Raw genomic sequence first — 22,657 nt, 5'->3', positions numbered from 1 at the left:
AAGTACAATGCTTCAAAAGTTTAAATGTATCATATTACATTATCAACTGGCCTGGGGACATTTTTTGATATGTTATTTCCTTTTCTTTGAGCAGTATTGATTTCAAGGTATCGACCTTTTCAAGTTGGGGGAAAAAACACGTATATACCAAGCAACGGAAATCATCATAGATTTTTTATAACAAACTGACTTTTTCATTTCTTCTTTGCTTTTCATATGTCTTTTTAAACCCTTAGCTCTTAACTTACCATTTATCCCCGACTAGTCGGCTCTTAGATGCTCCAGGGAACCTTTCTTAATATCCATATTATTTGCCTTGTAAGCCGTCAATTCGAAGAAAATCATCATGGGAAAAGTCCTTCAGCTATCCCTCGATGCTTTTACGATAATCCTTAACTGATGAGAAGAAAGCAGCTGTCCTCACGATTTTTTGTAATTGCATATTATATGACCAACAAAGCAGTTTCAATTGCTATGATTATATCTCGACCACTGTCGACCTATAGCTCAGGTAAAAGGTATCCGGTAAAAGGAAAATCATTTTAAAGTCCTCTCAACATTAGACAGCTGCAGAGGCAACCATTTCCACAAATCGATGTGTATAATGTGACTATTATTCACACAATTACAGACCTTTGGTGAATGATGTACTTTGTGTGAATGCCTCGTCAATATTTGAATGCAATCTGCTTTGAATATGTTTTATGATAAACTAGTCGCATTCTTGATTTGCAGACTACAATATTTTCATTTTTTAATCACGAAGACTTTTTTCAAAGACAGACGTTCCATGTCCTTTCTTAGTAAGATGGAGACTTTTCTATGATGATGGTTACTATGGGTATAACGATGGTAAAAAAGATAAGAAAATCTAGTGTATCACAAAATCCATTATATGCGTCAAACTTTGATATAATCTGCACAATTTTGTCAAGATGAGGGTGGATGAGTATATCACACAGCATTGTTTATTTTTCAACTTTTTATTGATTTACGTCAATCTTCTTTTACCGTTCAAAACAAAACAAGAAGACGTTCCTTTTTGCCAATCATATTTAGTAGTAAACACATACATAAAATTGTTAAAGGGTAACCATTAGCCAACTCAGGTAAAAGTAATGACGGAAAGTGCATTTTGTTTTCCTTGCATTTAAAAAAAACGAAGGAATGATCGCAGAAGGGAATAGTTTTGCTTTCATACTTATTATGGTGAAACCTCATACTTTAAAAACAATCCGGGAAATGCTATGATATACATCCCGCAGGCTGAATTACTTTGTAGGTTTCCTGACAAAGAAAAGATGAGTATTCTCTTTCACCATATTTTCGTTGTCCCAATAAGATCACGGAACGCCTTCAGGAATAGTCCTGCCTAAAACTCGCTCTCCTCATTCAAGGTCATCATTACATAGATCATCACGTCGATTGAGAAGAGTCGTGCAAGAAATTAATTATCTACAGCCACAATCTGAAGTGCTTAGAGCCTCAAAGCAGTATATATTCAATGATCACAGAATAATGATTAAAGTATTCTAAAACAGGGAGAAACAGAGACATTGCAAATAATACCAACAGTGCAGCTGTTTAACAGCAACAGTCTCATTTGAATAACACAAGACGTTTTCGTCTGAAATCATTTATTCGAATAAGAGGACATTAAACATTTTCTAAATCGTTTGATGTTCATAAAATGCATTTGTATATCCAGCATAGAGTGTAATTTAATAAGGCAAAACCCTATAACACATCAAAAGAAAAAACAATGCAACTAAAAAATAAAGAAAGATATACATGAATATTATTATATTATTATTTGAAAATGGACCAAACATTTAATTTTTACCGAGGAGGGGGGGGGGGGGGGGTGCGCTGGGACCTCTGGTACGCGGTTGCAAACATTGTGCTATTGGTCTCATGCAGTTCTTTTCGCTACCCTGTTCATGTTGGTTTTCAATACGTGGACACGCCACGGAGAGTGGACAAATGCGATAAAAGATTGTTTTATAATTATTAGTTCGCATTCAGACAATTCAGCACCAGTTAAGATAGAGGAATTAAAATTACACGTATAATAAATATTCACAAGATATTTTGTAGCTGTTTAATTCATTCAAGAATGATAACTTTGACTAAGAGTTCATCAAATTAATTTTTGAAGAATAACACTGTCTGTCAGTTTGATTGCAGATTATATTCCTTTGTTCATGATCAAGCTAAGTACAGCTATGAATAGTGATGCATAATCTAAGAATGCTTCTAAAGAAATCCATTATTTCATCTGCTTAAATAGATTGCACTTTCTAATAAATTAGAGCTTCTATTATCCGCGTTAAAACAAGTTATCAAACAAATTATCAAAAATAAAATATTTACGGTAGTAAATCAATAAACAACATTTATAGAATTAAATTCTTTGTACATCAACTAGTATCTACATTGAAATGTCAAAGTTCAGTTTATAAATTAATTAACATAAAATAGCACTTACTGATTTACAAGATCCAATCTTTAATTTGTTATTACAGAGTTACACGGTAATGTACACACATATACACATTGCTTTACATCTGGTATACACAATATATGATTTAGTTCTACGCAAGAGAGTAAAATATTGCTTTCCTAGCTTAACCAAACACTATACAACATCCTAAATAATGTGTCTTTCGTCCATTCTTTTCCATTAATTTTCCGTTTGTAATTCAATAGACTAAACTGTATACCCCAAAACGAAATATTTCAGCTTTGGGGTGATCGTCATAATCACTGTGCCCTAGACCAAAAGCTTCAGCCTCTCTCCTTAGTTATCCTGAGCCATCTCTCCTTCTCTATATCTCCCCTTTCCCTTTGGACCTTTACCATCTCCCCCTATAATTCTGTCTTTTATCAGTCCTTCAAGCTCGAGTTCTCTTTCTCTCTCTGCTCGTATTTCGATTGTGATGCTGCTCCTATTCTAGTTTCATATTCACATTTATATTCATACCTGAATTTATTCATGATGTGATTCAGAATTCTATTTAAAATTCTTCCTATGTATAAGTCATAATATAATTGTCTTGTTATGTTGTGTGCTGAGAACCATACTTTCTCGGTCGGGTCGCATGTCGTTTTCATAGTGTCGACTCGGTAATAATAAGAATAATAATACTCAGTTTTTATATAGCGCTTATTAGAATCACTAAGCGCTTACAAACTTAACGATTTTTACCACGAGATAAAAATGCCATCTCTATAGAAAATGTCTAAAGCAAGGAACGATATCATTTTGAAACTGACAGTGTAAAAAAAAGAGAAGCATAACATAATCCTCTAAACTATAGACCTTTGAAACATAATCATTCGATGAAGAACAGACTATGAAAGGTTTGTTTAGCTTGCTTTAAGGTCTTTGTGAACCTCATTTTTCTTAAAACCCGAATCTCCTTTTAGCTTTTAGAAAGCACCTTTGCCATTCAAAAAAACGCTTATAAACAAATACATCTAAACGATTCGCTGCTGAAACAAGATTTAATCCCCTTTTTGAAATTACGTTTTCCTTAAAGTTCAAACACATATTTCATTCAGAGCAAAAAGGCAGAGAGAGAGAGAGAGAAATCAATTTAGTTTGATATTTCCAATGCTCTATTTCAGATTTTGTTCTTCTTCTAATGCTCTATTTTTAGGGAATTCACTACACGAAGTAGATAAATGAGTAGGTGACAAACGAATAACATATCTAAGAATTTTTTTCTAATGCTCTATTTCTAGGGAATTCACTACACGAAGCAGATACATGAGTAGGTGACAAACGAATAACATTTCAATTAACCTGGATCTTCCAGCGTTCAAATCCTTACTAATGCGCCTTCGAAAGTGTTGTTATCCATACGTGAAGCAACATTAAAGAACCTTCTTAAACATATAAACGAAAATAGCGGTAGTGTATTACACAAATAAACTTGCAAAAGCTGTACAGATGTTGAAAGTATTTTAGACATTTGGAATACATTAAAGGTATTATTTAGATGTACAGTATATCTGTGGATATCATCAAAGATTAAACCGATTATCAAATTTATCGCCGACAAAGAGAACGATAAGCATAGGCAACCGTTCATTACAATAATATTATAGCAAAATCTACATTCTTCTGTCTAATCAGTCTGACATAATATATGTATGGTTGGTTTAATTTGGACTTTTCAAGATTATGAATTTTGTGCACCCTTCCTTGTCAGTCTATTGAATTTAATTAACTGTCAACTTTTCTCCAAAGCTGTATGTCTATGGATGTGTTTGGACGATGCGTTACCATTTTGTAAACGAAATCTGACTTATGCAGCGACGTCGACTAACGCGAGGTTTAACTGTATTTTCCACCTTAGCGTTTATAAGTAAGTAGCTTTAAAATACACGCCTCTATTAAATCACATTATAGTTATAGTCCATGGGCCGGAAAAATGAGCTCAACATAGGTGAACAAGGCAACTCAAGAGAGCCAAGTCAACGGAATTGTGACTGCCATGTATAAACAAACAGGTACGTCTCCGTGCAGATGGCAACAGATCCAGGACATGGAACTGTTACAGAGAGCCACTGGAATTTGGGGATCTTTAAATTTCTTGTCAAGCTTTCAAAGAGTTTCCCTTCTGATGAGTACACGTCAATTGAGACGCACTTCTCTACACCCTTCCTAGAAAAGACGACGTAGATATTGTCATTCTGATCGACGGCACACCAGGCACTTGACCAGTCTTCCTGGTGTATTGCAGTTAGGATAGATCCGTATTGGTCCATAAGTTTGATGGCAGGTCCATACGGAGGACATGGATCAGCAACCAACAGATTACCTGTGGATAGGACGTAAAGCTGCCATGGAGTGGTATTACCAGTTGGGATTGTTCTAGAAGCCGTTTTAGCATCGCTCTTGAGATCAAACAGAAAGATCTTTTCTAACTCGCAATCGCCTACGAAAAGCATGTCGTCTTTGTCCGCTGTCACAGAGAACATGAAGCATGTCTCCTGCGGGCTAAGAACCTGTAAGGCATCACCGGTCTTGCTGTAGACATGAACCTGACGGTCAAAGCTCAGCAACACCAAACTACCGTCAGGACGGACGGTCATGTCACGAACAGTCACTCCACTGATCAAGCGTTTAATTCCAAGGTCAAGGCGAAAGATGTCAACACCACCGGATTCGTGACCAATGACGACACTTCCGTCCGGTAGTGAGGTCAAACTACGCTTCGCGTGACCAGAGGAATCTGGTAACTTGATCGATGCTATCAGTCGCAGAATCTTGGGCTGTACAATGTGGCCAATTGACAATTTTGTGTTCGCATTCTCGCGGTTGAATTGGATATCTTTCAAGAGATCTAGCACCGCTGTGACATGTTCCTCAAAGTAGGCGACAGGATCATCCATATCAACTGATGCATAGCGTCCGATGACGGAGAAGCATCCGGCATAGTTCTCGCGAGACTGGTCGTCCTTCCTGGAGGCATACCCCATCCCAACCTCTCTAAGCTTGTAGTCAAATTCTTCTATCATCCTCTGTACCTGGAGGAGAAGGGTTCTCCTGCACTGTTCTATCCGCTGCATGTCGTCATCAGCTGCTTCCAGAATCTCTTGTTTAAGTGACTCCATTCTATCCTTGATGATGGACCCATACTTTTCCAATTGGTCCACCCCGTCTCCAGGGTTTTCTCTTAGAAGTAAATGGGTGTCCAAATCACCACCCTTAGCCATCCTGGATCTCTGTCAAGGCACCTGCAAAAAAAAAGGGTAATCAATTTTAGCAACTTCTCGCTGTTGATTGTAATTTCTATCGAAAGACGAAACTATTACTGGAATGGCGTAAATAAACTGAAAGCTAAGAAACAGCAGAAAAAAGGAACTGTAAGAGTACCAACTTTATCGATTTTAGGCTTTTTATCCAATTTTGTCTACTTCTTTGAGACAGAAAACAGGAGTTTTGTGATCTAAAACGATCACTTTAGGCATTACAAATTTATACAACTGTAAAAATATCTGGCTCTTTTTCCAATTTTCCTAATAGCAATGCGTCGTTTCGATCGAGAGTATAGAGGTTACAAGCCCCAAGAGGGAGTACACCATTCTTCATTCACTCTGTGAATAAAACAAATTATGACTATCGGCGCAAAATCTAACACCCAAATGAGCTAATTTTCTCGAAAAGCGATCTTGCAGACAGGTTCTGGAGATGACACAAAATCCCAAGGAATAGAGCTTCAATTTCAAGCACTGCTACATTTTAGGACGGCTTATTTAGGACTAAGAGGGAAAATGTATCATTATGATTCTCATGTATCTAATGTTTCGTTTATTTTCTTTTTCATATTTTTTTCTCTATCTCTCTCTTTATCTTCCGTTTTCTTGCCGTTCTATTATGGAGAGCTTTTACCCCTGGGCCCGCTACAATGTGTCAACGATTGTAAAAATTCGCTCGAGGAAGGCGTTGCGGCGTGAAACTAATATCCATAACATTCCTTCGAAGAAAATTAAAGGCGTTCCAGAAAATAGGGAAAGTTCTCCGTGTTTTCCTCTGCAGATGATCCGCTTATTTTCAAAGCATAAGAAATCCACTAAACTATCAAGTTTCGTATCATGTATTTACATTTCAAAGAAAAATTCAAACCATGCAAAACTGTTATCAAATGAGGCAACATCATTATTATTTTGTTTATATTATTTAAAAAAACTTTAGTCATTAACCTACGAAAGAAAAAAGTATAGGCCTACATGTATAAATACAGTTACAATCTTTGTTTCCACTGTCTCGTAATTTTTAAAAGTAAAAGTAGGCCTAAAGTTGGCATTCCAAATAGAATATCTCCGATTACAAAAGAAAGGCACTTTTGGACATGCATGCAGGTGCGTAACTAGAATTTGTAGGTTAAAAGGGTAAGCTTCACAGAGCTAATTGGAAGAAAGGGGTCAACGCGTTGGGGCAGAATCGGTGTCTGGGGTGCTGAACACCTTCCTCCCTCTAGCCCAAGGATTCTGTTCCAAAAATAAAAATCACCATTAGTGTGTTTTTAAATAGATTTTGAGGTCAATGATATTATCATTTTGTCATCTCTCATGGCTATCGCACCGAATGTTATCTTCAGTAGATAGCAATAGGGTAAGTCCCACTGCTCGCGTTTAACAACCAAGCTTTGACAAATACGGTGCATGTAATTGTACAGTTGTATAGACAATACTAATAATAATGACATCTCAATGCCGTACATAATTTATAGTTTGTGACCAAATGTAAACGCTGCAATATAATATCACCTTTTGTGCCAAAGATACTTGGAATGTTACGTGAAGTTCTTATAGCTTAAAGATAAAGTTGAGTTCTGGTCATGCGATTGCATTGTGTAAGAAACGATGTGGAATCGATCAGAATAGGTTGATCATCTAGCATATAAGTATTGGTGTGTACTGCAAGGGTCTGGAATCATGAAAATGATAAGAAATTTGGCACATCCTTGGTAAAGTTACAAGCACTGTACACAGAAAGATTTAAAAAAAAAAACATAACAATCCGTCCAGATTGTTAAGCTGTTACATGCCATTTTTAGAATATTAAGGCGATTGAAGAGCCATGCTTTTCAGGGAACATTTTATTTCTGGTGTTCTTCCACACTTGCATAATAACAATGATAACGCTCATAAACTATTGTTCACCTCTTCCCAGAACTCAACCTTCTCTTTAAACCTATGTAACTTAGGTAAAGTCCCTCACTAGACTCTCATCAATTTCGATTGATTCTTTGACTTATATCATTCGATATAGCGCTCCCGAGGTCAGTCGACATCGCATGGTTCTTAATTGACCTCAAAACACTTCGCCTATTAACACTACACTATATAGGGAATCAAAAAGAAAACACCAAATGCAGTAGGAATGGAACGGTGCACGGGTGATGTGCTTCGGCATCAATTTCACCCATTTTACTCTATCGCCATACTTGCGATCTCTCTCATTCTCTGAACACTCAAGGCGCAAACGGCATTAACGGGTCAAACTACAGTGTAACTATGTTACATTTTAGACATTTGCATTTGCATTTGGCACTGAAGGAGAAAAGTTAAGTCCTTGACTGTGGTGTAAGGCACTGTCTCTCTGTGGTTGTAAGACACTGTCTCTAGAACACTGTATTTCCATTACATTTTATTTGAGGGAAATATATCAATCATCAGGTATCAATTTAATCTAAAACGCAAATTATTTCCTATACTCCTCCGCATACACCACACATATTCATCTCACTCATTTTTCCATGCTCAATGTCACACAAACGGTAAAGACGCCAGATGTTGTTTTTCCATTAGTTGATAAGATTGCAATCAGTGACAAAAACATGTTGTATGTCACATGCCATTTGGGAATAACAGTAACTTGTTCAAGTACAAGAGCAAAACATGGATACCAACCCTCTGAGTATTTAGTGGAGCAGATCTCTGGGGTAATAACGTCCTTTACCTAAGTATTTTGATCAATATTGAGGATTCTGTCAACATCAGAATACTCCCGATGGTTATTCCTGTAGAGCTTGTTTCAATTCACTTAGTGAATCTCCACGGGCGGGGTATACTTATTACCGAGACTTATTACGTGGATTTAATGGTTCATATCAATCCAAACTTCCTTGTTATTATAAATCGGAGGATTTAGTTACAAGTAGTAAAAATGAGTCTCGACCTTCAAGCTGCATCGATTCTCAATCGTTTCAAAAGGTAAACTGAAATCTTCATTAATAATTCCCGCCAACCACATGATCTTAATGTACATTTTTAGCAAATTTACCTCGCATCGTTCCCCCGCCCACGTCGCAGCTCTATCTTGGTTTGTCCTTAAAAGCCATATGCAGATAAAGTAAAAGAATCATATTCGTAGTGTTTATAAAGAACATCAAGGTGAACGTTTGGACTTTAAAGACAAATTCCTTTTCAAAATCACATGCTTTCAATCACATGCGAAAACAATGAAACAGAGAATACGTAACTAACGAACGATAATAGATAACTAGAAATTTAATTCGTCATGGGGACGAATTAGGTGGTCTGTTTTCAATTTTATGAACATTGAAAAGTCAAAAAAGAAAATAAAAGTGAAGAAAAAAAATTGTTGGAAACTCCCGGACTCGAACCAGGGACCTCGAGGTCGGAAGTCAAGTGCGTTACCGATATGCCAAAACATTTCCCATAGAGATTACACGTAAACGGAAAATAGAATTCACAAATCCCACTTTGTAAGTGAAATATGAGCATGATCCCGGCATCTGATCGAAAAATAAAGGGCACACTTGTTATAGCTTATTGTCTCAGCTACAACATACTCAAAGCTCAGCATAAACAAAGATAAAACGACTGAGATATTGCTCGCGAAAGACACGAATGTAGAATCTAGTTTTGAGAAAAAGTCATGTCCCATAGAGAATACACGCAAAATGTGAAAAATTGACATGCCTGCTTTAATCGCAAAAATACGCCATGATGCCCTTGTCAAAATGAAATATCGTGGTGACTGCATTTGTAGACAATATTCTCAGGTAGAACATATCAAAATTTGGAAAAAATTAATCAATATTTACAGAGATACAATCAATTTTACAAAAATATGCTGACGTCATAATATGCAAATTGAAATTTTGAGTTCGGAGGCCATTATGATGACGTCATGAGTTAATTGAGGGTCAAATGAGACATGAAATCATATCTCCAACTCATGCTTTTTCTAACCATGATATAAAAGTTGGGGTCAATGGACTATCTGAAGAGCTATTATGATTTTTAAAATGGCATGTTTTTGATCAAATTTGCATTATATTGCCCATAGCAGCACGCGCGGATTTTGAACTTTGACGCGCGCTCACGGCCTTATGAAAGATCAAGGGTGACTAAAAATAATGTAAATTGTCATTTACGGTAAGAGGAATCTAAATAATGTAAAAATTTTGAATTTGACCTTTTCCGCGCGCTATGAGCGCGCGCAACGCGCGCGGGGACACTTACGGACGGAAAATTTTGAAATGCTTAAAATGACCTGATTCGTACTCTCCTTTAATAGTTAAGTGATTTTGAGCATTTGTAAATTTTGACGCACGCGTACGTGCGCGTCGTGACCTTTATGTGACCTTTGATGACATGACCTTTTGACCCTTGACCTGAAATATATGTGATATGGATATGAATGACCTTTGCTTATGCATCATGAAGATATGATGGATAACGTGATTTCACAAAATGGCGCCTGGATGACGTCACGATGACGTGATGACCTTGAAAAGGTTCCTGTCACGTCTCATGACAATGACCTATGACTGTGCCAAAATTGAATGAAATTGACGAAATCGAACTTGAGTTATCCTAGGCACAAAAAAGTGTAGGAAATAAATAAAAATAAAGAATAATAATAATAATAAAGAAAATTCTGACGAAAACAATAGGTGATCTGTTTTCAACAGACCACCTAATTATAGCTAATCATTATTATGAGAAAAACGTCTTGAACCAACTTCAGAAGAGCTGTTAATCGCGATGATGATAATGATCCACTGCACTTGTATGGCGCTGTTAATATGTTTCAAATATTCGAAGGCGCCCGCTCTTCCGATAGTTATGGACATTTTTGCTTGAAAAGATGGGTTTTGAGGCCTGCTTTAAAGCTTGAGTCAAATTCAACCAACTGACGAAAAATGCTTTAAAAATCACGTTAATTGACTCTCATTTGCACATAGAGTCATATCGAGACGCTCTGATTAAAAAAAATGGAAGTATGAATACGCCTGCGATGTGCACACATCTAGTCAGAAGAAGATCCAAAATGGTTCGCCTATTTCATGTATTCTGTAGATATATTATTGTCCATTTTTATCAAAGAGTCGAGAAAGCGTTTCGTCACATATAGATTGAGTAAACACTTTCCATGCTAGATGCTTCCGCTTGTTATGGTTTTGTATCTTTTCCCTAATGATTGGTCTAAGGGCGTAAACAAGTCCTAAAAGGTGGGCACATGATAATTATGTCCTGCCGCCCATCTCATACTGATTTTGTGAAGATCAGACTCACTCGGAGGTCTCTTGGCATGAAACATAGAAAATTCATTATAATAATAATAATAATAATAATAATAATAATAAAAACGGTGCTTATAAAGCGCTTACCACTGTAGTCTCTAACAAAATACAATGATAAACAATTACATATAGCAAAATGCCACTTACTATCGTGGTAATTAAGGAGATAAACTTATGCTCAATGGCTATTTTGAAGAGAAATTAAATCATTATTCATATTACAACGACGAATCTGAGCTAACATCCATTTTAAATGACCCTTTTGTATCTGTTTCATGAGATCTAATGATCATAGCCTGAAGTAGCGTGTAATAGTAGGGCTTTGCAGCAGCCCAGTGCAGCAGGTGCTCCCATACTGTTCGTCTATCCGATAATTGGTAAAATGAGTTGAAACTAAAACTAAAAACAAGAACAAAACAAAAACAGGGGATAATTATGTGTGATATGTGTGGTGGTTATTTTACCTGGGAAGTAGAATTTTATCCTCTAATAATTGTGCATGTTTTCCATTCTGTGTACAACATGGATCCCCTTCTTGTAACTTAGTCGAGTTTCTCAATCTCAAGTCTTTTAACTTGTCATTTTTTTTTAAAGAAAATCATTTTATTGTTAAAACTTGCACAACTAAGGAAACACAATAGCCAAGGACAAAACCAATTTAATGGTAGATACAAGGCAAAAAAAAAATAACAGCAAAAGAACATTTAAAACAACCTTTAATTTGACTTTGCCACTTCGTCGCATCAACGTCTAGTTTTGACTCCATGTACATAGCACTACTGTTTTAGTTTTAAAATTAATTTTACGAGACCAACGCCCCCTAACTCAAATGTATATACAGGCCATAAGCATTATTATCTTTCAGAACGCACGGCACACATACCCAGCAGCACATCCTTTTAAGCAAATACGTCTCAATGGCAGTGTGCTAATTGACGCCACGAATATAGGTAGAATGATATATGTTGCTTGTATGCATGTGGCAGCATCTGTCAATGGAAGATGCATTGAGATGTATTCCTAGATCAAAAGTGACAAGATCCCTGCTGGCGTTAGAGGATTCCCAACACTGACCGAATATAGGCGACTTTCTCCGTGTTTTTCTTCTTCTTCCTTTTGATAAATATCTCCTAATGTAGTATCAAGTCTTCTCCTCGTGTCGGAGTTGACACACTTTCATATATTGACAACATTTTGAAAACCCTATGGCATCAATCTTTCCAAGGGATGTCTTTTATTCTCCTCTATGCTTGACAATTATACGTGCATCTTTTCCTCGATTTGTCATTTTAGAGCAGAACATCGGGGGCGTTCCCTTCGACGAAATGTCATCGATCTTTTTTCATTATCCAGAAGGAAAAAGAACCTTTTGTCTTATCATGCCAATGGGTTTTTTCCATCAAGCTAATTTTAGAGGTGATATTTTGAAATAAAGTGTAACAAATTTGTCCCATATGGAAGGACAAACTAAATGATCAGACTTTTACTAGAAAGTAGCAAATTTATATCAAAACCTTCTCACCAAATATGAGGGCAAGAAATTTGAAAGTTTGAAGCTAGGAAATCCGTATGGTACCCAAACAGAATCTTCTATATGGTATTTTTTTATGACCAAAACAAAACTTGATTTGCTAAGTTTGTGAGATCGTGAGAGAGCCACGTAGTATTTAAATAAACTCGTTTTTTGATGACAACATCACAAAATCTTATCAAGGTGCTCAAGTAAGAACTTTAATAACAATGGTCATCTTATGCAATCTGTAATGCCAATGTAGTTATGAATCGGTTAAAGAGAAAAAGGGAATCTTGATGTATATCAGATTGAAGGATAAACTATCTCTGGAAAGGAAATGTTAGCAATTCTTAGCAATCTTGGTACTAGTACACGACATTGCAGACGGAAATCAGCAGATGAAATCAGGATGACAAAAGTTTGAGAGAAATATGAACAAGCTAATTCTTTTGCTCCTTTCTCCCCCTTTTCTTGTCCTAATTGTCCTCCTATCCTTTCTTTCCTTTTCCTTCTTCGTCATTTCTTGATTTCAAAAGATATTTTATTCACACGCATCCCTTTATTTATTTAGTGCTCCTTCCCTTTTCCGGACGTCCTCGAGTTTACTGACTTGCGTGAATAAGATGGAAGTTTACTGGTACCGCGTTTGACAGACTGTTATGTCCACGTTCCGTAATATAGATTGATTGTTATATTAAACATCCGTGCATGCTTTCAATTTCGCACGTAGCAATATCAGCATTCAACTCATGCCAGACTTGTTTGCTCCATTAAGACAAGAAAATATTTGAATGTTTTCTCTAAATGTCAGAGTTCCTCCAAATGGAGAAAAAATAACACTGAGCGTGATACAGATGCGGAATGTCGAAATGTGAAAAGACGTGCAGACCGCGAGACAGAAATGTAAATAAAATAAAGAGAAGAACATAGTGAGAAGATGGGGATGGAAAAATGAGATAATGAGGGAAAGAGCGAGGGTAGAGAGAGATAAAGAGGGGGTGGGGTGAATAGAAAGGCGGTCTGATGGAAGGAAAAAATCGAACATCGCACAACGTGTGCAAGATTATTATGGTTTGTGGCGATAAATGAATCTCATCTCGAGCAGCTGAGGAATGACTTGGATTATCCGCCAACGGGATCACATTTCCGATTGCTATCAAATCTAGGCTAATTAATTAGCTTCTAATTATATATAGGAGATTATATTCACATACAAAATTATAGTCGGTCACCAATTGTAAAAATGTAAAATTCATCTTTTTCATTAATAGTTGGCCAGCTAATCATCCATAATCAAATACTGAAAGGTATTTACATCTATATCGAAATCTATCTTATAGTCTGAATTCCATTTTGCTAATTCTAGGAAGCTTTTTTAAATAGAAGAATCGATTTGGATAAACCGTCCCCAAATTAAAAAAAACACCTGATTGATTCGTACAGGGTGTAGTCTTGAATGTTTACATAAAATAATGCAGATCAGATGAAATATCATAAAAGGTAAGAAGCTTTTAAAAGCATAGAGTACTTTCTGGACCCCATCGAATGGGGAGTAGAGGCTTCTGCCCCCTCCCCCGAACCCCTATCCAAGCTACGGTATTTTGTGTACATAATCGCCGCAATGTAGAAATATATTTAACTCCATTTTTTCTGATCGAATGTTTTTATTTTATACACGCATGGTTTTTTACCTGCACTGTGAGAGCATGTACAATTCAGTCTATGACTGCCATTCGTGTTTGAATATACCTCGATTGAATTGAATTGAATTGAATTTGACCAAATATTTGGTAGATTGTATATCAATAATTTCCCTCCAAATATAGCCTGTATTTAACCAAATCAGATTTCTTATTAGGAAACATAATCATGAAGTATTTTTGCCCTGTGCCCCTTTGTAAATGATAATCATCGTTGCAGAACGCGATCTCATCGAATGCCTCGTCCAAACAATCAACGAATTAAATGTTGCGTAGAAGATTAAAAACACCCGCCATTCGAACAAAATCACGTCCGTTCCCGTGGGGAAAATAAGAAAGAATGATCTCGTTTCCATCGATCGCGTAACTCGTCATTCCTTTTATCTTGATACCCAGAAGCTGCTCCTGATTAAATTCGCATCAACTTGCCACTGGCTTCCTAATATCCTAAGCTTTTCTGAGCACTTCATTCTTTGCTTTGCCAAGTAAGATTCCCCACACTGGGCCAGGGGAAATTAATTCTCATGTTGTAGATTATTGTTGAGCTAGGTTGAAGAATAGGTCCAATAATTATGCCATCAAAATTACTAATGAAAACTCCCATCGGATGAAATATTTTGCTCCGAAATTAGATTTTGCAGGTTTTTGGGATGCTTGTAGAATAATTATGTGCGCTGCCTAACGAAATGCATTTACAATGGAAATAGTATAAAACCAAACAAAGCAAGAACTCATTCTTCTTCTTCTTCTTCTTCTTCTTCTTCTTCTTCTTCTTCTCTTTCTTCTTCTTCTTCTTCGCCATCGTCGTCGTCTCCGTCGTCTTCTCTTCTTACTAAATAATATTTCTACCACTGCCTTTTCTTCTTCTTCTTCTTTTTTTATCATTATCATTATCATTCTTGTTGTTGTTATTCTTTCTCTTCTTCTTCTTCTTCTTCTTCTTCGTCTCCTTCTTCTTCTTCTTCTTCTTCTTCTTCTTCTTTATCATCTCCTTCATCTCCTTCATCTCCTTCATCTTCTTTGTCTTCTTCTTCTTCATCTTCTCCTTCTTCTCTTGCTTCTTCTTCTTCTTCTTCATCTTCTTCTTCATCATCTCATTCTTCTCGTTCATCTTCTTCATCTTCTCTTGTTTCTTCTTCTTCTCGTTCGATCTCCTTCTTCTCCTCCTTCTACATTTCTTCTTCTCCTTCTTCGTCGTCGTCTTCTCCACTCACTGTTATTAATATATCTACTCCGGATTATATCACTCTCTTTTCATCTTCTTCCCTCTTTTTTGTTTTTCTTCTTTTGGAGGTCACTTCTCTTGTTGGAGAAGCACCTTGAGAGCCTGCCCCTCGACCATTTCCATCCTAGTGACCGATTTTCTACTCTTTTGCCCCCATTCCCACAAGTCTTCAGCCATGTAAATGATATGCCTAAGCTTGAGTTTGACCGTAGTTTAACTGACAGTATTGAGTTTTTAAGTGACGTCTCAAGCACACCTACCTCACTGGTTGTCTTTTCTGTTTATTTGGCGGGAAATTTACACTTCTTATTCACCAGCAGCCGTCTGGATATAACAAAGGATTGTATTGTTGTTACCCTGGCCCCTGAGTTAGCTGAGCTACAGGACTATGTTGGACATGCACGCAATATCAGAATAAATAATCGCTCATTATAATGGAACTGATGATAATTCATTCCACCATCTTTCTGTTTCCATTAATATTCACGAATGAAAACATTTATTTTAAAATAAAATAAACAAATTAAGCGGATTTTTCAATACCTGCCAATGTAACTCGATTACAGTATGCGGGGAGGCTGATAGAAATGGATTGAAGGCCTCAAAAGTAGTGCTCCTTTAGACGTAGATATCATGTTTCGTTTATCGATTCAGTAATATATATAGGCAAAGCAGGAAAGCATGGACTGTATTACATGGATGTTTATAAATCCTTGAGTTTTTCCATATAAACATTGATTGCACATCCGAACACGCTTTTCAAACGAGGGAAGATGCACGATTGTTGTAATGTAGAGGTATTACTTTAAAAAGTTTCATGCTCAAAGAACAGATAAAGCAGGTTGAAAAGCTATCTTGCATACCACAAAGTGGTTATAATGACAAATTTCATCTCCGAACATGACGAAAGAAGTCCTAAACAGTAAAATTCGTGATTTAATTGGATAATCCAATAATTTCAATTTGAAGCAAGCACGGTAAAATTATCACAAATATCGATATTCGTAATGCATACATTATCACACTATGATTAAAGTCATCAATCTCACGTCCGCCTAGGCCAAAGTATATGATAAACAGCATTATCGTGGTTCGATTATCGAATATCTCATTTGACTTTGTCGAAATATGTTATTATAGCAGCGACAATTTTAATTCAAATCTGGGTGTTAATTCTTTGCTCTGAAAATATCTCATGAATTAATGTCCGTTCCACACGAGGAGCCTTTTGCTGACATACGACTGCGTCAGCGACTGCGCATAATTACCTTCGTATCTGATTAGCAAATATAATGACGCAATCGAAATGGCGCCTTGTTTGCCAAGGGTATTTATAAGCACAATACGCGTTACACATCATTTCGATTGCGCCATTATCCACGGCTGCGCTAATCAAAATATGGAGGCAATCATCGAATGTGTCAGTAATTCAACGCACATTTTTTCACCATTCATGTACATACAGTTTGTGTACACTTTCACTGTCACATGGTGCGTCAAAGACCCAGCAAGTCACTGGCGCAGTCCTAACTCACCAAATGCCGTCTCAATGCGTCTGACACTACAGTAGTCCTCCTTGACAAAAGTTAAGTTGCCTATCGCAACAATACACCTAAAATGGTGTTCACTTACGTCATTATAGCTTACAAGCAGAACATGACTGTTCCTAGAAAGCTTGGCCGTTCTATACTTTGGTGATTATTGCCTTTAGTAAGGATAAGGAGGAAAATGTGTTCCAGGTGTGTTCTAAATCTTACTTGCGTCGTGGTATCTTCTAGCAGACGACTACGAGTTAAACGTGACGCATTACCATTGGCGTACTGACGGGGGGGGGGGGGGGGGGGGAGGGGTAGTTGCCCCCCCCCCCCGAAAAAAAATCAAACGTGGTTTATTTCTAATTCGATTCCAGTGATTTACTAGTGTTACTAAATGACATGATTTTCCGGATTTTTATTTCTTTCTGCCCCCCCCCCCCCCCTCCAAGTTTTTGCTCATTACGCCACTGTCCATTATCTAATGAAAGACGCATGAATTATGCATTACCTTGTGACTAATTCCAGGAAAGATGGTTCGTGAATTCGCTCGCTTCATGTGTATCACGGTAATTTAAATAAAGTAACCATTATTCAAGACTAGGATGCATTAGTGAGATTAGGTTATGACGTTTTCATCAATCACCGATCACGAGTCCCCATAGTAATAGCCTCAACGAGAATAAAAACTGTCTGAAGATTCTTCATGGCTTGCCACAGCTTGCCTTGGGTTACGTTATGGATTGTGCGGGCGGTCTACGTAATTACTTTCTTTACCACTTTTAAAGGTACCTAACACTTTAGTTTGGTGGTGAACGTAGTGTAATCCGACTGAGTGTACAAACATTCAATAAAGTTTCCAGAAAATGATTAGGTAAGGTATAGGCCCATTATAATGTTATGTTTCAAAAGTTAAAAGAATCCTAGTTTCATGGCTGTACAAACAAGGAGCTAGTACGTCTCATTATGTAAGCTAGAATAGTTGATTCTTCCACGAAGTTAGGTGTAAAGTCTGTTTCACGTTTCACCCGAAGGCTCATCAATAAATTAGTACTGTCCAGTGTCTTGTATCGCCAAGTACCTCTTATTTTGTTGTAACTCCTATATACTGTACATTCATTTAAGCACATACCTCTTTAGTTTGTCATTTTAGTTCAGTAGTCGTCCATGAGCCTTCGGACGAAACAGACTATATTCATTATAATTTTTGAAAGAATAAACTACTCCAGCTTTCAAAATGTATATATATATATTATATCTACAAAATATGTATAAATTAGTATATTATACCTTCGGCGTAGTATTTTGCCATCTCAAGAACCATTTTCACATCGCATCCGTTTGCCGGATATACATGTACAACGGAAGGCCAGTATACATATAGAATTTACCCGGGGGATACATCAGGAAGGCGCCACAAGGATCACGGACTGCACTGAAACTCAAGTTCGTTTCAAGTTCGTCCAAAAAGAAATACCCGGGAAAAACACTTGAGGATAAATAGAAGAGCTAGATAAATAAGTACCCGTAGAGTTTAACCAAAGGACAGCGATACTACTTTGACATGTCGAGGTTTCCCATCCAAATAGTGAGAAAGTTGATTCTCAAAGACATCGTGCCATTGTTAAACACAAATAAAATATCTCGTTATTATTTTGTAAATTGATATTTGAAGAAAAGAAAGTCTTGGACGTTGCTATCAAAAAAAGTAGCAAAAGCCTTTTCTAACATTTTGCTTGTATATGTTCAGATATTCCAACCAGTTATTAGTATGTATTAATAATGCAAATGCTTGTTACCCGGCCTGCTAACAGTAATTGCTTCCCCAGACTGGCAGTAACTTGAATTCTTATTTAGATTTGTTTTCTCAGAATTGAAAGTAAATGCTTATTTGAAAAAGAGGAAATTCGCTTTAATCACCAAGCTTTGCTCCACTCCTGTTATAGCTTGAGCTTTTACTTTGACATGATGAGAATTTATCAGTCTTTATCTTTGCATCTTAAACTGCCCTAACTCTCATTTTGAAGCTAATCGATAGTTGATATAATTCTTGTCTTCAATTACTACATTAAAAAACCCACATGGATTTTCTCTCTAAGAAAAAGGGTGAAATAAGACGTGACCCCATAGGAGAGTGAATAGGTAGTGAAAATAGAGTTAAAATTCACCCTTATCTTTTTAGAGAGCACATAAACAGATATTCACTCCTAAACAAGTCATCACTGTCGTGACTCTCGGGGGAGTGAAAAAAGAGGACATTCTTTTTTTAATAGAAAGTTATGTAGTGTATGTATTGATACAGTCCATTCCATTTAATACAATGACAACAATTTAATATCCGATCTTTACAAGCACCCCTTAAAGACCCTATCCGATGAAAATACAACTAGATATGAATGGAAAATTGAATTAATATAGAACACAAATATAAAGGATTAAAAAGTATTTACCCTTTCATTATTGCACAAAAGCAAATTAAAACCTCATTTTACGCACCCCTCCAAATTACAGGTCAACAGGTGTCAAATTTGCCGAAGTTACAATGAACATGTGGACCGATCAGTTCACCTAGCTGAAGCGATGAGCCGTGCTTAATAATGCAAAGTCATTGTGAATATGCTTACTCCACCTGTTCTACACATTTTTACATAATAGCAGTGAAGGGATGTTCCTTTATCTACCCGAGGAACTGTATATTTTGTCCTCTTACTTTGTCCGTCATATTCATACAGTTTTAGGCCGACAACTTCCGATTTTCAAAGCTTTAGATTTTGAGCTTTCAGAGAGCTAAAACTCCTCTGACAGACACCAAAAATGACATATAATTGATATTATTATAATCTGTCGCTTATAAGCTTTTCGTTGATAAATAATTCATCCATTCATTTCATTTTTCAGTTCGAATATGGTCTTTCAGCTCTTGTTTTGCTACTACTGAAATATTTGTATATCGCTTACCGTCCATATTAGTGTCTACATTATCTAAATTATTTTGCTACCATGCACAAAATTCGACCATAAGGAAGATAATTATATTAAATTGACAATCGGCTCTCCGTCTCTGATGAGATTCAGCGCAGTTGTAGCCGTGCCTAATCCAATATTCAAACTGCAATATAATAATGAAGTTCGTGCGTGGTTGAATGTATAGCAACGAAAATCGTAGTTCTCCTTGGCAACCCTTTCTATGCAAAGTCCAATCATGCAAAAGCACATTTAAGCATGGAATATTTTTTTATACTTTCACATTATCATGAATAGACAACTTCCTCAATTTCTCACTTCCTCAATGTCTCAGATAGAACATTTTAATTTGCCATGCATAGATTTGGTCTTTGTTGTAGTTTTTGTTCGTGTTTTGCTTTGTTGTTCCCCCCCCTCTCTCTCTCTCTCTCTCTCTCTCTCTCTCTTTCTCTCTCTCTCTCTTTCTCTCCCTCTCTTTCTCCCCCTCCCTTTCTCTCTATTTCCTCCCCTCTCTCGCTATAAAGAATAAATGACAATTATGTATATAACGGCCAATGATTGTACGTTGAAAATTAATCATTTTAGAGTTGAATGTGAAACCATTTAAAAAGTGGTTTCGATGGTTAAAATAATGACAGCGTACGAAACCTACTATGATTGAAAACATAAACGAGGAATTGTGAACTACGAAGAAAATATGATACTTCCGGGTTTTGATAATGAAGGTTCCTCGACTTTCACTAGATTCGCAGTGTAACATGAGATTGAATTCGACATGAATAGCACGTTCAAAGTCCTTCAACTATAATGTATTTGAACTTCAGCAGCAAATGTAAATTGTGCACGACTCGTTTTCACCTTACCTACTGCATGAGTAAACATAACATGTTCCCTACTGGATTGTGATTTTGATATTTTCATATCTGTTCATCTTTTACGATGGATATCCATTATATCTCTATCCTATTTATCAATTTGAAATAATCTGCCATTCGGCCCATTGGCCGCGAATAATATTGTTTAAATATTTTAAGTTGATAAAACATTTTGAATAAATGAATAAACATAACGAGGACTGCATGATGAGTCCAAACGAAATGCTTCACACCTTTATTAAAATACGTTGATGTTGTAGTACTAATGTACTATCGTTGTTATTAAGTTCATATCAAGGTAATACAAGAATTAATTGCAGCATAAGAACGGACAAGATTAATTATATTAAAAGTGTAAGAGGCTCCGTAATCTTGGTTAGAATATGACAAAAATGGCTTCACGATAATGTTATCAACCTACCTTAAGGTTCAATCCAGGTCAGAGCAATAATCCTCAAGTAAGGCACATACCCTCATCGCTAAAAACATTCCACATCGTCAGTAACACTGCCACCGACTTCCCGTATTGCTACCTCGTCGGTTGTGGCGGAAAGCAAATCTAAACACGCTTTATATATAAGTGGGTTGAATTTGCAGACGACGAGCGCGTGTGATCGCGATACATCGCCTGACAGGCAATCGAGCGCGGAAAAAAACCCTGCTTAATGCCATCTGCACGCGAATCATTATGGATAAACTAAACTTTTCTTCGAGTTTAATGTTGCGTCAACACGAATGCATAGTAAGCTAACACACCCTAGTATAATCCTTCTCCGCATTTCCTTTTCCACCCGTCGACAAGATAATTGTTTATACAGCCTGAGGCTGAACCAGCGAGATGATTCATAATTTTTCCGTCCATCGTGTTTTTATTTCGACTTGGGTTTCATAGGATCCGCTGGTCGCTAATTCCTCCATCGGGCTCATCCACGTTTGGGTCACCGTACACTGTCTTGTACTCTCCATGCGATAAACAACAGCCACTTAAATTGAGGCGATGATAAATGGGATAGGGAGATGAGTTTTACTTTACATTAATAGCTTACTGACAATGCATTACTTATTTCATTACGGTTCCGTTTTAAGAAGTAGGCCATGCTGGTATTCATGGATTTCTTGACCTTTCGCTCCAGACCATTTTACTCGATTTGTCCACCAAGGTCATCAATGGTAACTTACATGAAAACCATGATTTGATTGGCTGTTGAGTGGTGTTGCCATGGTAGTTACCATTAATGGCAAAATTATCATCAATGGTAAATTTTATGCAGCGGGGCCCAGTTCCGTAGAATCTATTTAAAGCCTGGGATGCTTTTTATTAAGGTTGTTCTTAAATTTCATTGGAAGGAAGTTCCGTTAGGGAAAATCCTCAACTTGAGAGAACATGGAAAAAACATGCTATGATAATATGAATAGGAGCGAAGAGGATTTTAAGAGGGGTCTTTTTGTTAAGTGAATGCTGGGGGTGCTGTAGGGGGTGCTTTGGGGGAGGGGGGTAAAGTCAATTTAGCCGCAGTGTGACTGTAGATCTATATGATTATAAAGGAACATTTTCTGGTATTAAAATTCTTGTCTCATGACCTTTAGCCGCGGGCCAATGAAGGATCAGTAACTTCCCGATTGATAGTCAGGTGAATAAACCACGGAACCATGATACTTCCATCCTAGCTGCAATGCAATCTCCTCATAGACATTACTCCGTACCTCTGGGGATAGTTTCTTTCCTGTAGAACCTTCAGCAATATTTCATGCGTCCTGAATGAGAAAAAAACATGA

The 22,657-nt window shown here is 36.9% G+C and overlaps 1 protein-coding gene across 1 annotated transcript; it reads right to left on the bottom strand.

The window, feature by feature from the left end:
• Window positions 1-2,089: 2,089 nt before the first annotated feature.
• On the bottom strand, window positions 2,090-21,636 carry LOC100891238. Its single transcript, XM_003725576.3, has 2 exons — window positions 21,303-21,636; window positions 2,090-5,748 (listed from the first exon to the last, which is right to left on the bottom strand). The coding sequence occupies exon 2, from the start codon at window positions 5,725-5,727 to the stop codon at window positions 4,483-4,485; it is 1,245 nt and encodes a 414-aa protein (XP_003725624.1). The 5' UTR covers window positions 5,728-5,748; window positions 21,303-21,636; the 3' UTR covers window positions 2,090-4,482.
• Window positions 21,637-22,657: the final 1,021 nt, after the last annotated feature.

This window comes from Strongylocentrotus purpuratus, unplaced genomic scaffold, assembly GCF_000002235.5.
Source record: "Strongylocentrotus purpuratus isolate Spur 01 unplaced genomic scaffold, Spur_5.0 spur5_scaffold_7, whole genome shotgun sequence".
Lineage (NCBI taxonomy): Eukaryota > Metazoa > Echinodermata > Echinoidea > Camarodonta > Strongylocentrotidae > Strongylocentrotus > Strongylocentrotus purpuratus.
Note: the sequence above shows the minus strand (reverse complement) of the source record. Positions and strands in the feature narration are given on the sequence as shown.

Bases quoted from the DNA above. Each gene is read 5' to 3' on its own strand.
- LOC100891238 (XM_003725576.3), bottom strand. From the start codon at position 5,727: ATGGCTAAGGGTGGTGATTTGGACACCCATTTACTTCTAAGAGAAAAC.